The sequence below is a fragment of the Myxine glutinosa genome, chromosome 6, assembly GCF_964187855.1.
Source record: "Myxine glutinosa chromosome 6, kmMyxGlut1.1, whole genome shotgun sequence".
NCBI classification, from domain to species: Eukaryota; Metazoa; Chordata; class Myxini; order Myxiniformes; family Myxinidae; genus Myxine; species Myxine glutinosa.
Genome location: NC_136266.1, coordinates 57,489,617 through 57,502,528, shown reverse-complemented (window position 1 = coordinate 57,502,528; position 12,912 = coordinate 57,489,617). Strand labels below are relative to the sequence as shown.

General features: G+C 51.1%; 1 protein-coding gene across 1 annotated transcript in view; it reads left to right on the top strand.

Moving 5' to 3' along the window:
• Nucleotides 1–9,055: 9,055 nt before the first annotated feature.
• Nucleotides 9,056–12,912, top strand: part of LOC137429818 (ras-related protein Rab-11B) — a 27,659-nt gene continuing 23,802 nt past the window's right edge. The window contains exon 1 of the mRNA XM_068120091.2: nt 9,056–9,265. Within this exon, the coding sequence (XP_067976192.1) occupies nt 9,226–9,265 (40 nt within the window). The 5' untranslated portion in view covers nt 9,056–9,225. The remainder of the gene's footprint in view (nt 9,266–12,912) is intronic.

Sequence of the window (12,912 nt, the reverse complement as noted above, 5' to 3'; positions counted from 1 at the left end):
CAAACAACACACACACACACACACACACACACACACACACACACACACACACATACACACACATACACACACACACACACACACACACACACACACACCAGAATAATCAACATACTTGTCAAAAAAAATGTGTTTTTTTGCCAAGTAATAACAAAAAACGTTCTTTTTGGTATACATTATAGGCTACCTTTTCGGATAAAAGGATGCTTTCGACTTGCTCACCAAATCAGTTCATTCCAAAAAAAAAAATACCATCTCTTACAGTTCCTTTTTTCTACATTCCCGAAACTCTCCAGCACTCCACCCCTCCTTCAGCGTCCTCAAACGTATTTTTGACTCGAAGGTCTCAAACTTATTTTGCAAGAAATGTTCGTTTCCCATTAATCGTACATTTTTCAAAATCCAATCTCACCCCTTCCCTCCAAATCTTCCCCATCCCCCCTTCCCTCCAAAACTTCCCCATCCCCCCTCCCCTCCAAAACTTCCCCATCACCCCTCCCCTCCAAATCTACCCCCTTACCCCTCCCCTCCAAATCTTCCCCATCACCCATCTCTTTCAAATATTCCCCCTTGCCCCTCCCCTCCAAATCTTCCCCATCACCCATCTCTTTCAAATCTTCCCCCGTGCCCCTCCCCTCCAAATCTTCCACATCACCCCTTCCCTCCAAAACTTCCCCATTACCCCTCCCCTCCAAAACATCCCCATCTCCCCTCCCCTCCAAATCTACCCCCTTGCCCCTCCCCTCCAAATCTTCCCCATCACCCATCTCTTTCAAATCTTCCCCCTGCCCCTCCCCTCCAAATCTTCCCCATCACCCATCCCTTTCAAATCTTCCCCCTTTCCCCTCCCCTCCAAATCTTCCCCATCACCCCTTCCCTCCAAAATTCCCCATCACCCCTCCCCTCCAAAACTTCCCCATCACCCCTCCCCTCCAAATCTACCCCCTTGCCCCTCCCCTCCAAATCTTCCGCACCACCCATCTCTTTCAAATCTTCCCCCTTGCCCCTCCCATCCAAATCTTCCCCATCACCCATCCCTTTCAAATCTCCCCCCTTGCCCCTTCCCTCCCCTCCCTCCCAAACTCCCCCCACACCCCTCCCCTCCAAGACTCTCCCTCACTCCTCTCCTCCGAGACTCCCCTCTCACCCCTCCTCCTCAAAGCGTCCTCCCCGCTTCTTCCCCCTTCCAACTTTCACCTTCATCTCCCCCAACCTTCTGCCTCGCTCTTCCCCCTCCTCAAATAACACCTCACTGTGCCTCACCCAATCTCCATCAAACCTTTTGTCCGCCCCATTCTTCCCTTTCTCCAAGCTATTCTGAAATCTCTGACACACCTTCAACAGCTCTCCCTACCTCTTCCTCCTCTTCCACTTCTTACCCTACCCCTCCCCCCCCCCCACCCCTGTTCTGTATCTGATGCTCCCCCTTCCTCTTCATTAACGGTATGGACCTCAAACATCCGGGGCCTTCGCTCAAACTTGACTGATCTCTCCATACAGGTTGCTTCTGACAAACCAGATGTGATCTGCTTAACAGAAACTTTCCTCCTTCATGATGTCTCCGATTCCTTGGTATCTCTCCCAGGTTACTCCCTCCTCCGGTATGATAGACCTGAGCCTCGTCCTGGAGGTGGGGTTGCTATCTTTATAAAAAAAACTCTCTTCCTCACTCGCCCTGCACTGCCCTCTCTCCACCTCACCCCCAGGAATACCTTTGGCTACGGCTTCCGCTTCGCTCCCACCTTTTGTTCATATGTGTGTTGTACCGTCCACCAAACAGTGATGACTTCATCTACATCTCGCTGTCTGATAATATGGACCAACTTCTTTCTACCCATCCCAACTCTCTCTTCCTCATATGTGGTGATTTCAATTGTCACCATGCCAGTTGGCTGGGTGTGGGTACCTCTCTCACCAGCCATGGCTCTTCAGCAAAGGACTTCTGCGACTCACTGGGACTGACACAATCTGTCAATTTCCCGACCCGGATCTCAGTCAACAGAGCATCTTCTCTTCTGGACTTGGTTATGACTAACTTCCCTGAAAATGTCTGCTGCTCTTCTTCTGCTCCAATCGGCTCATCTGATCATGTGCTTGTCAAAGTGGACATCTCTCTGACCATTCTCAGAGAGCCTCCTCAGCGTCGACGAGTCTGGCATTTCACTCAGGCCAACTGGCACGGTCTTCAAGCAGCCATCAATCATCTGGACTGGTCTCCCATCTCTACTGCCTCTGACATCAACTCATCCTGGGAATTCTTCCAAAGTAAATTACTCTCTCTCATGCACAGATTTATCCCATCTCGTCTTCAGTTGTCATACCCTTCCTCCCGTCCATGGTACATGGATTCTTGTGGTGAGGCTGTTGCCCAGAAACAACTTGCTTTCGTCTCCTGGAAAGCAAATCCAACGGAAGGAAATCTCATTTCCTTTCACAAAGCCCGAAACAAGTGTGTGTCCACCCTCAGGAGAGCCAGGAAACTATATCTCTCCGTTCTCAAGACCGAACTCTCTTATCTGTCTCCCTCTTCCAAATCCTGGTGGCGTCTGGTCAAATCTGTTTCTGGTGTTTGTTCCCCCTCAATCCCCTCCCTCACCTCAAACGGCTACACGGCTGACACCGTACGTGAAAAAGCTGAATGCCTCAACTCTGTGTTTGCCTCTAAATCTTGTGTCCCAAACCCATCCCTCTCTGTACCCACCGTACCCAGTCGTACCCAGCTGCTCCTGGACTCTTTGTCCTTTCCTCCTGACAAGGTGGAAAAGTTTCTGTCAACCCTCGACTCTGATTCTGCAACTGGTCCTGACGGCATCAGCCCACGGGCCCTAAAATCATGTTCTTCCGCTCTTTCACTCCCTCTCTCTGTTCTCTTCACCCTCTCTTTTGCTCAAGGTCATCTGCCATCTGCTTGGAAATCAGCCAACATCACTGCTTTGCACAAAAAAAGGTGCAAAAACAGATCCTAGCAATGACAGACCAATCCGCCTTCTCCCAATTATCAGCAAAGTCATGGAATCCATCATTGCTTCAGATATGAAATCTTCCTCTTCTCCAATGGCTTGATCTCTGACCATCAATTTGGTTTCAGACCTGGTCACTCTACTCTGGACATGCTGCTTCTGCTTTCTCAACAATGGATGGAGGTCCTCAATACCAAACAGGAAATTAGAGCTGTCTCCCTTGACATATCACGTGCCTTCGATACGGTCTGGCACCCCGCTCTGCTCACCAAACTCTCCTCCTTTGGTATCCATGGAAATCTCCACGCATGGCTGGCGGACTTCCTCTCGAGTCATAGTCAACGTGTGGCCCTGAATGGGTTTCTCTCATCTCCTCTTCCCGTTCAGGCTGGAGTTCCCCAAGGCAGTGTCCTGGGCCCTGTGCTTTTTCTGATCTTCATCAATGATCTCTCTGACTCTCTTGAAAATCCTCTCTATCTCTTTGCTGACGACTCTACTCTCTGTCGCTCCATTCCTCATCCCTCAGATCGGCAGTCTGCAGCTTCCTCACTCTGCAGACCTGGTCAAAATCACAGACTGGGCAAACAAGTGGAACATGTCTTTCAATCCTGACAAATCTCACACTCTTACGATGTTTCTCCGAAACGACCGACTGGACAACCCTCCCATCCACTTTATGAATAATCCTCTCCAAGAAGTTCTGTCACTCAAGCTTTTGGGTCTCACTATCTGCCATGATCTTTCCTGGGAAAACCACATTTCAAATCTGGCCTCCAAAGCCAGTCGCCGACTGGGCATCCTCCGTCGTGCGAAGTCCTTCCTTGGCACACCTGAGCTCCTCACCACATACAAGGCTTTCATCCGCAGCTCAATGGAATACTGCTCTCCCCTCTGGGCTGGTGCTCCTGCCTCACACCTAGCTCGTCTTCACGCTGTTGAAACCAAAGCGTTCAGAATCATTGGAATCTCCCGCGATGAAGCTAACTCCAAGGGCCTTTCACTCACTCACCGCAGGCAGGTTGGTGGTCTTTCCGTCTTCTACCGATTCCTCTCTGGTCTTGCCCCGCCCCCCGCCCCCCCAGCTCTCTCTGGGCTCTGTCCCCCAAATATTCCTCCAGGTCGCACAAGATCTGCCTGCAACCCTCTTATGGTTAAACTGCCAAAATCAAGACTTTCTGCTCACCTTCACTCCTTCATTCCTCTTTTCTCCCGCCTCTGGATCAAACTCCCTCACTCTCTTCAATCCCACTCCACCCTCCAGGTCTTTAAAACAGCTGTTCACCACCATCTCTTATCTTCCCCCATCCAAAACCTTGATCTTTTCTACCCCCGCTAATTTCACCCCAAATCCTGCACTTTTTTGAAATATAAACTTCTGTCCTGGAAGTCCTTGGTCTCCTTGCGTTTTTACACCTCTCCCCCCCCCCCCCCTTCCCACGCCTCCTCCCCCCAGGCCCTCTCCCTCCCGCGCTTCTCCTTGCTCTCAGGTGTTGTGTTTGTGTGCTTCCCCTCCTCTCCCCATCTTGTCTTCCGCTCCCTCTTTTTGTATGTTGTGTTTGTCTGGTTGATTTGTTTGTGAAATAAATGTTAGCTCTTTCACGAGCCTCGATTCAGTATACAAAAAAAAAAAAAAAAAAAAAAAACCTTGTACATATTATAGTCGCCTCTAAGCTGTCTAGTGTGAGTTCGAATCCCAACCCACCTATAAACTGCCATCCTGGTATTTCACAAGCAGGGTGATTCATCAATGTATGCCATCCCTCCGATAGACGTTAAACTAAAAAATTGGGTGTCCCGTCTGTCGGTATTAGTTGGTGGACGTTAAATATCCCAAGGTGTCCTTTGCAAAGAGTATAGGTGAGCTATCGCCGGCATCCTGACAAAAATTCCATAATTCCTTCCCCAACTGATGCTTTTATAGAGGGATGGCAAACCGCCCAGCATGACCCTTGCCAATAAATTGCTTGGGCGGAACCAATGCTCTGTTACACGCAGTAAGGTATATAAGAAAGAGAGAGACCTACGTACACACATACATTGATGGGTTATGCTGGGTGGTTGCCGTTGCCTTCCTATCGTTGTTTGTACGTGCTATGTCCTTTCCATGCTGGTCATCAGTCAAGTAATGAAGCAGCCCGTACCATTTTTAGAATTTGTTCATATGACTCGGCGGGGTTTGAACCACCGACCTCCAAGATTCAGAGCGTACGGGCAACGCCACCCAGCGGCAAGGCAAGGCAAGGCAAGGCAACGCCACCCAGCGGCAAGGCAAGGCAAGGCAACACCACCCAGCGGCAAGGCAAGGCAACGCCACCCAGCGGCAAGGCAAGGCAACGCCACCCAGCGGCAAGACAAGGCAATGCAACGCCACCCAGCGGCAAGGTATGGCAATGCCACCCAGCAGCAAGGCAAGGCAACACCACCCAGCGGCAAGGCAACTCCACCCAGCGGCAAGGCAAGGAAAGGCAACGCCACCCAGCGGCAAGGCAAGGCAACGCCACCCAGCAGCAAGGCAAGGCAAGGCAAGGCAACGCCACCCAGCAGCAAGGCAAGGCAAGGCAAGGCAAGGCAACGCCACCCAGCAGCAAGGCAAGGCAAGGCAACGCCACCCAGCAGCAAGGCAACACCACCCAGCAGCAAGGCAACACCACCCAGCAGCAAGGCAACACCACCCAGCAGCAAGGCATGGCAAGGCAAGGCAACACCACCTAGCAGCAAGGCAATGCAATGCAACCCAGAGGCAAAGGAAGGCAAGGCAAGGCAAGGCAAGGCAATGCCACCCCAGCGGCAAGGCAAGGCAAGGCAAGGCAAGGCAACGCCACCCAGCGGCAAGGCAAGTCAAGGCAAGGCAAGGCAACGCCACCCAGCAGCAAGGCAAGGCAATGCGACACCACCCAGCGGCAAGGCAATGCAATGCCACCCAGCGGCAAGGGAAGTCAACACCACCCAGCAGCAAGGCAAGGCAAGGCAAGGCAATGCCACCCAGCGGCAAGGGAAGGCGACGCCATCCAGCAGCAACGCAAGGCAAGGCAAGGCAACGCCACCCAGCGGCAAGGCAATGCAACGCCACCCAGCGGCAAGGGAAGGCAACGCCACCCAGCAGCAAGGCAAGGCATGGCAACGCCACACAGCAGCAAGGCAACACCACCCAGCGCCAAGGCAAGGCAAGGCAACGCCACCCAGCGGCAAGGCAAGGCAAGGCAAGGCAATGCCACCCAGCAGCAAGGCAAGGGAAGGCAACGCCACCCAGCAGTAAGGCAAGGCAAGGCAAGGCCACCCAGCAGCAAGGCAAGGCAAGGCAACGCTACCCAGCGGCAAGGCAAGGCAACGCCACCCAGCGGCAAGGCAACGCCACCCAGCAGCAAGGCAATGCAAGGCAAGGCAAGGCAACGCCACCCAGCGGCAAGGCAACGCAATGCCACCCAGTGCAAGGCAAGGCAAGGCAAGGCAACGCCACCCAGTCACAAGGCAAGGCAAGACAAGGCAACGCCACCCAGCGGCAAGGGAAGGCAAGACAAGGCAACGCCACCCAGCGGCAAGGCAAGGCAAGGCAAGGCAAGGCAACGCCACCCAGTCACAAGGCAAGGCAAGGCAAGGCAAGGCAACACCACCCAGCAGCAAGGCAAGGCAAGGCAAGGCAACGCCACCCAGCAGCAAGGCAAGGCAAGGCAACGCCACCCAGCAGCAAGGCAACACCACCCAGCAGCAAGGCAACACCACCCAGCAGCAAGGCAACACCACCCAGCAGCAAGGCAACACCACCCAGCAGCAAGGCAACACCACCCAGCAGCAAGGCATGGCAAGGCAAGGCAACGCCACCCAGCGGCAAGGCAAGGCAACGCCACCTGGCGGCAAGGCAATGCAATGCGACCCAGAGGCAAAGGAAGGCAAGGCAAGGCAAGGCAAGGCAAGGCAAGGCAAGGCAATGCCACCCAGCGGCAAGGCAAGGCAAGGCAAGGCAACGCCACCCAGCGGCAAGGCAGGTCAAGGCAAGGCAAGGCAACGCCACCCAGCGGCAAGGCAATGCAATGCGACCCAGAGGCAAAGGAAGGCAAGTCAAGGCAAGGCAAGGCAACGCCACCCAGCAGCAAGGCAAGGCAATGCGACGCCACCCAGCAGCAAGGCAAGGCAATGCCACTCAGCGGCAAGGGAAGGTGACGCCATCCAGCAGCAACGCAAGGCAAGGCAAGGCAACGCCACCCAGTGGCAAGGCAATGCAACGCCACCCAGCGGCAAGGGAAGGCAACGCCACCCAGCAGCAAGGCAAGGCAAGGCAATGCCACCCAGCGGCAAGGCAAGGCAATGCAACGCCACCCAGCGGCAAGGGAAGGCAACGCCACCCAGCAGCAAGGCAAGGCAAGGCAATGCCACCCAGCGGCAAGGCAAGGCAAGGCAATGCCACCCAGCAGCAAGGCAAGGCAAGGCAACGCCACCCAGCAGTAAGGCAAGGCAAGGCAAGGCCACCCAGCAGCAAGGCAAGGCAAGGCAAGGCAACGCTACCCAGCGGCAAGGCAAGGCAACGCCACCCAGCGGCAAGGCAACGCCACCCAGCAGCAAGGCAATGCAAGGCAACGCCACCCAGCGGCAAGGCAACGCAATGCCACCCAGTGCAAGGCAAGGAAAGGCAAGGCAACGCCACCCAGTCACAAGGCAAGGCAAGACAAGGCAACGCCACCCAGCGGCAAGGCAAGGCAAGACAAGGCAACGCCACCCAGCGGCAAGGCAAGGCAAGGCAACGCCACCCAGTCACAAGACAAGGGAAGGCAAGGCAAGGCAACACCACCCAGCAGCAAGACAAGGCAAGGCAAGGCAAGGCAATGCTACTCGGCGGCAAGGCAACGCCACCCAGCGGCAAGGCAACGCCACCCAGCGGCAAGGCAACGCCACCCAGCGGCAAGGCAACGCCAACCAGCGGCAAGGCAAGGCAAGGCAAGGCAACGCCACCCAGCGGCAAGGCAAGGCAAGGCAAGGCAACGCCACCCAGCGGCAAGGCAAGGCAAGGCAGCGCCACCCAGCTGCAAGGCAACACCACCCAGCGGCAAGGCAACGCCACCCAGCGGCAAGGCAACGCCACCCAGCGGCAAAGCAATGCCACCCAGCGGCAGGGCAACACCACCCAGCGGCAGAGCAACACCACCCAGCGGCAGGGCAACACCACCCAGCAGCAAGGCAACGCCACGCAGCGGCAACGCAACGCCACCCAGAGGCAAGGCAACGCCACGCAGCGGCAACGCAACGCCACCCAGAGGCAAGGCAACGCCACCCAGAGGCAAGGCAACGCCACCCAGCGGCAACGCAATGCCACCCAGCGGCAAGGCAAGGCCACCCAGCGACAATGCAACGCCACTCAGCAGCAAGGCAACACCACCCAGCGGCAACGCAACGCCACCCAGCGGCAAGGCACGCCCCCAGCGGCAAGGCAACGCCCCCCAGCGGCAAGGCAACGCCCCCCAGCGGCAAGGCACGCCCCCCAGCGGCAAGGCAGCGCCCCCCAGCGGCAGGGCAACGCCACCCAGCGGCAACGCAATGACACCCAGTGGCAACGCCCAGGTACTTTACTGCGTGTAACGGCAACGTACCCAGGATATAGTATGTAGAGGTGGATAGATAGATATAATAGCCATATAACCATCAATTTTGTTGCCGTAATTAAGTAATAATTTTACAACAGCAAATCATTTCCAAAAATAAATAACTTAAAATTACATTTCCAAAAATAAATAACAAAAAAAATAAGATCTGAATTTTTGAGAATGCATTTTAGACGCGTTGTGTTTGGTTGTGATTTCGTTCATTTGTTGGAGTTTTGCTTCTTTAAATTGTTTATTTATTCTGTAATTTGCATATTTTCTGATTACTGTTCGGAATAACAATGCAAAACAAAAGTACACTTTGCGGTGTATAATTGAATATATGCGTTTAGGCTGGCTTTCCCTTTCAACGGTTTAAAGCAAAATATTTAATTTAATTCGAAAAAATACATTCTGCTACACGTGATGTCGGTTTTTCGCTATTTCCACAATTGCTATTAAAATATCTGCTCAAAAATGTAGTATATTTAAAAGAAATAAGTTTTCCCAGTTCTTCTTCTTCTCACTTCTCAGCCACGCAGGGCAGGAGGGTCAAAGTGAATACCTGACAAGGCCTGCGGAAGCGGTTCTCCGGTTGTCACGCAGGGCGCACAGAAAACGAGCAAGTTAGACAAATAAGAGACATCGACAAGTAACACGACTTGTCCAGCGCCGTTATTTTCGTCTCCGCAACCATGGGCACCCGAGATGACGAGTATGATTACTTGTTTAAAGGTGAGTGGATCCCACGTACGTTTCTGTGTGTCTGCGCACGGTCTTTACTAACTTTGGCCTGAACGGGATAACAGCATCACATGTGTTGTACACCTTGTCCTGCTCAGCTCTTACGCTTCCTCCCTACATTGGTTCGAGTTAGGTCTATGCTCTGGTCCGGGGAACCTTAATCACCATTCCTATTACCCCCCCCCCCCCCCCCCCCCCAATTCCTATTTCTTTCATGGGTTCCTCTTCGTCTGTCATGAGCTCGATTAACTATACCGTGTTCGGTTGCCCCACATTGTTCAAGTTTGGAATGTGTCCTGTGGCTTCGTCCGAACATTCACGCCCACGGGAATTGTTCTTTCGAGTTTTAGCATTTTTCTCATTTATTGGGAAATGCATGAGGGGAGGGGAGGGGAGTGGTTTAAGATGGGAGAGGAGAGGTGCATCACCACATGCATGCTCTTCTCCTTTTACATCCCCTCTGCATCTTGAGAATGAGATGAGTACTAAACGGTATTCGTATCATCATAGTACCATGCTCGAGGCACACGGCCATGGCAATGTATCGATGCAGGAGCACCATCCCAAACGCACATGCACCATACATGGCACCATCCTAAAGGCACATGCACCATACATGGCACACTTCTAAAGGCACATGCACCATACATGGCACCGTCCTAAAGGCACATGCACCATACATGGCACACTTCTAAAGGCACATGCACCATACATGGCACCGTCCTAAAGGCACATGCACCATACATGGCACACTTCTAAAGGCACATGGCACCGTCCCAAACGCACATGCACCATACATGGCACCATCCTAAAGGCACATGCACCATACATGGCACACTTCTAAAGGCACATGCACCATACATGGCACCGTCCAAAGGCACATGCACCATACATGGCACACTTCTAAAGGCACATGCACCATACAAGGCACAGTCCTAAAGGCACATGCACCATACATGGCGCCGTCCTAAAGGCACATGCACCATACATGGCACCGTCCTAAAGGCACATGCACCCTATGACCTAGCACCATCCTTGAGGCACACACAGATGTTTTGTTAAAGAAAACGTACACAAAGTGTTGACGTTAATAAATAGAAGCAGACTAGATAGGACATAATGTTCTGGGAGACTTCGTCACTTTTTTCCCCTCAGGGCGGGTGAAGGTTGTAATATACTATACAGCATACTGAGATTGGCGCACACCTTTCAATCTTTCTATTTGATAAATTGGCTTCTCAGCTTTACTCGGATGTTTCTGAAAGGACATTTTGGTAACGCAAAAGCACCAATTTATTTATCTTGTTACAATTCTGTTCTGTAATCCTCGGTGATGCACATTTATGGGGAAGGACCTGGAGGAGTAGATAGGGTTCGGAGAAGAATGGCAGGAGACTGTGGCGGAAGCGATGAGCTTTCACCATCGCATCCTGTTTGGTAACTCGGCTGAGCTGGATTTTTGTTCGGCTTTTCCGCCTGAGTTGGTGGTTTTTAATTTTTTCGTTTGATCCATTTTCTGACTTGCTCAGCAAAGGCAGCTGTCCAACTGGTTTGGTCTGTGATGAGGAAAGGTTAATGATTTCTTTGGAGATATTGACTTGGAAGTGATGACCGGAGTTTATCCATTTTCACCATGGCACGGTTCATTTGGTGGGAGTCTGTTTATGCATGGAAGCTTTTGGGAGAAGGTGATGAAAAGGGGTGTTAAATGAGAGGAAGGGGGCAGCATTCAAAATTCTGTGGCAGATGCATACGTAATAAATGAATGAGCGCTTGGTGCATTCTTTGTTGAGTACTCTTCAAAGTTTATGGAAAGCAGTGGGATAATAATGTGACCAGTTCGGAAGATGGAATATTGCATCGGAATGTTTATCCTGTTTTGGTCCTTTTTATGTTTTTGAAAAGTGGTTTTGCCCTCAGTTTAGAGGTTTTTTTGGGGGTTTTTAAAATAATGAAATGTCCCTCACCTGTGGTTAACCTGTATCCAGTCAAGCTCAACCTCGTACCCCCATCGGTCTGCTCTCATGTTGTGTTGGAATTCTTGTAGCTGGATGTCTGTGCAGCTGCTGCATCCTTACCGAACCTGTCTTGACGGTGAACCGGCGGTTCTCGATCTCACGTCTGTGACGGATTCATGAGCCGCCGGGGTTGCAAGACCGGATGCTTTGTGAAGTTGTTTTGCCAAGATCCTTGGAGATCAAATGATATCGAGAGGATTCTCGTGACGTCATTGCTCTTGGAATGGTGTTGGCTGATGTTGGGTGTTAGCCGAAAGTGTGAAAATGGAGACGTGTATCGTCGTACACGAGCAGGATGGGCGCGTCCACATCCATGATGTCATTTTCCATTTTTTTGTTTCATTTTATTTTTGCCTGCTGCAATGACTTTGTGGTATTTTCTCTCGTCAAAATGCCACACCTTCCATTGCAGTTGTTTGTAGTTCCTTGATTTTTTTTTTCAAAATATCTTGCAATGTTTGAGGTGAGTGAAGAAACTGGAGGATCGAGGAAAGATAATGTGGTTTAAATTTATCATGCATTTATTTTATTTATTTATTATTTCTTTCTGGGTGCAGTGTAGGGTCATTCTAGAAGTACGCATAACATTTTCAAGCCTACGCACAGCAATGCAACAGGTGAATCAACTAGAAAAAGCAAAAGTAAATGTTTGGCTACTTTTCGTGCTGAGGTTGGCTGTCACTGATTTATTTATTTTTTATTCCCTTCTTTTTTTTTAATTACGACCTCTCGAATGCATCCTCGATCTTTGAAAACAACAGTTGAAGTATTCACATTCGATGTTGTTGTTGTGCAATGTGCATGCAAGAGGAAACTTTAATTACCCTGTGCATGAAGGTTGCTGGGCTTTTGGGGTTTTTTGCAGTTTGAAATTTCAAGTTGCTTTCAGGTTCCCACCTTGATTTAGTTATACGAACCTGATATTTCATGTTGTTGTTTTTTTTTGTTTGTTGTTGTTACCCTCGCCTGAGGAAAGGGTATTGCATTTGAGTCCGGCTGTCTGTTTGTGTGTTTGTTCGTCCACACAGAATATATATGATTACCTTCGCAAAAGCGGAAGGTTATGTTTTGATCGCTGTGTTTTTATTTGTATGTCTGTGTGTGTGTGTGTGTGTGTATGTTATTCGCATAACTCAAAAAGTATTCAACCGAATTGCATGAAATTTGGTGGGATGATTGGTTATTATACGGGACACATTTGATTAGATTTTGGGAGCAATCGGGTCAAAGGTCAAGGTCAAGGTCACGAAAAGGTCAAAATCGTATTTTTACCATAGCGTGGTCAATGTTTATCCAATTGGCATGCAACTAATGCCAAAATGTTCAGAATTCAATGCCCGATCTTGTGATATACGACATGACCCAGTGAAGACATTACCCTTGTTAGCGGTTGGGGGTCAAAGGTCAGGGGGGTCACGACCTTGCAAAATGTGCGTTTTTTGTCATAACTCGGTCAATTCTTATCCGATTTGCATGAAATCAGCACCAAACTGTTCACTGTTCTGTTCCCTACACTCCCATGCCAAGTACAGAACAGTAGCTGCGGCGAAGGTATGCGCTCTACCGAGTGCCCGTTCTAGTTTTTCTCTGCAATCGTTGGTCTGATAGAAAATTTTCGAT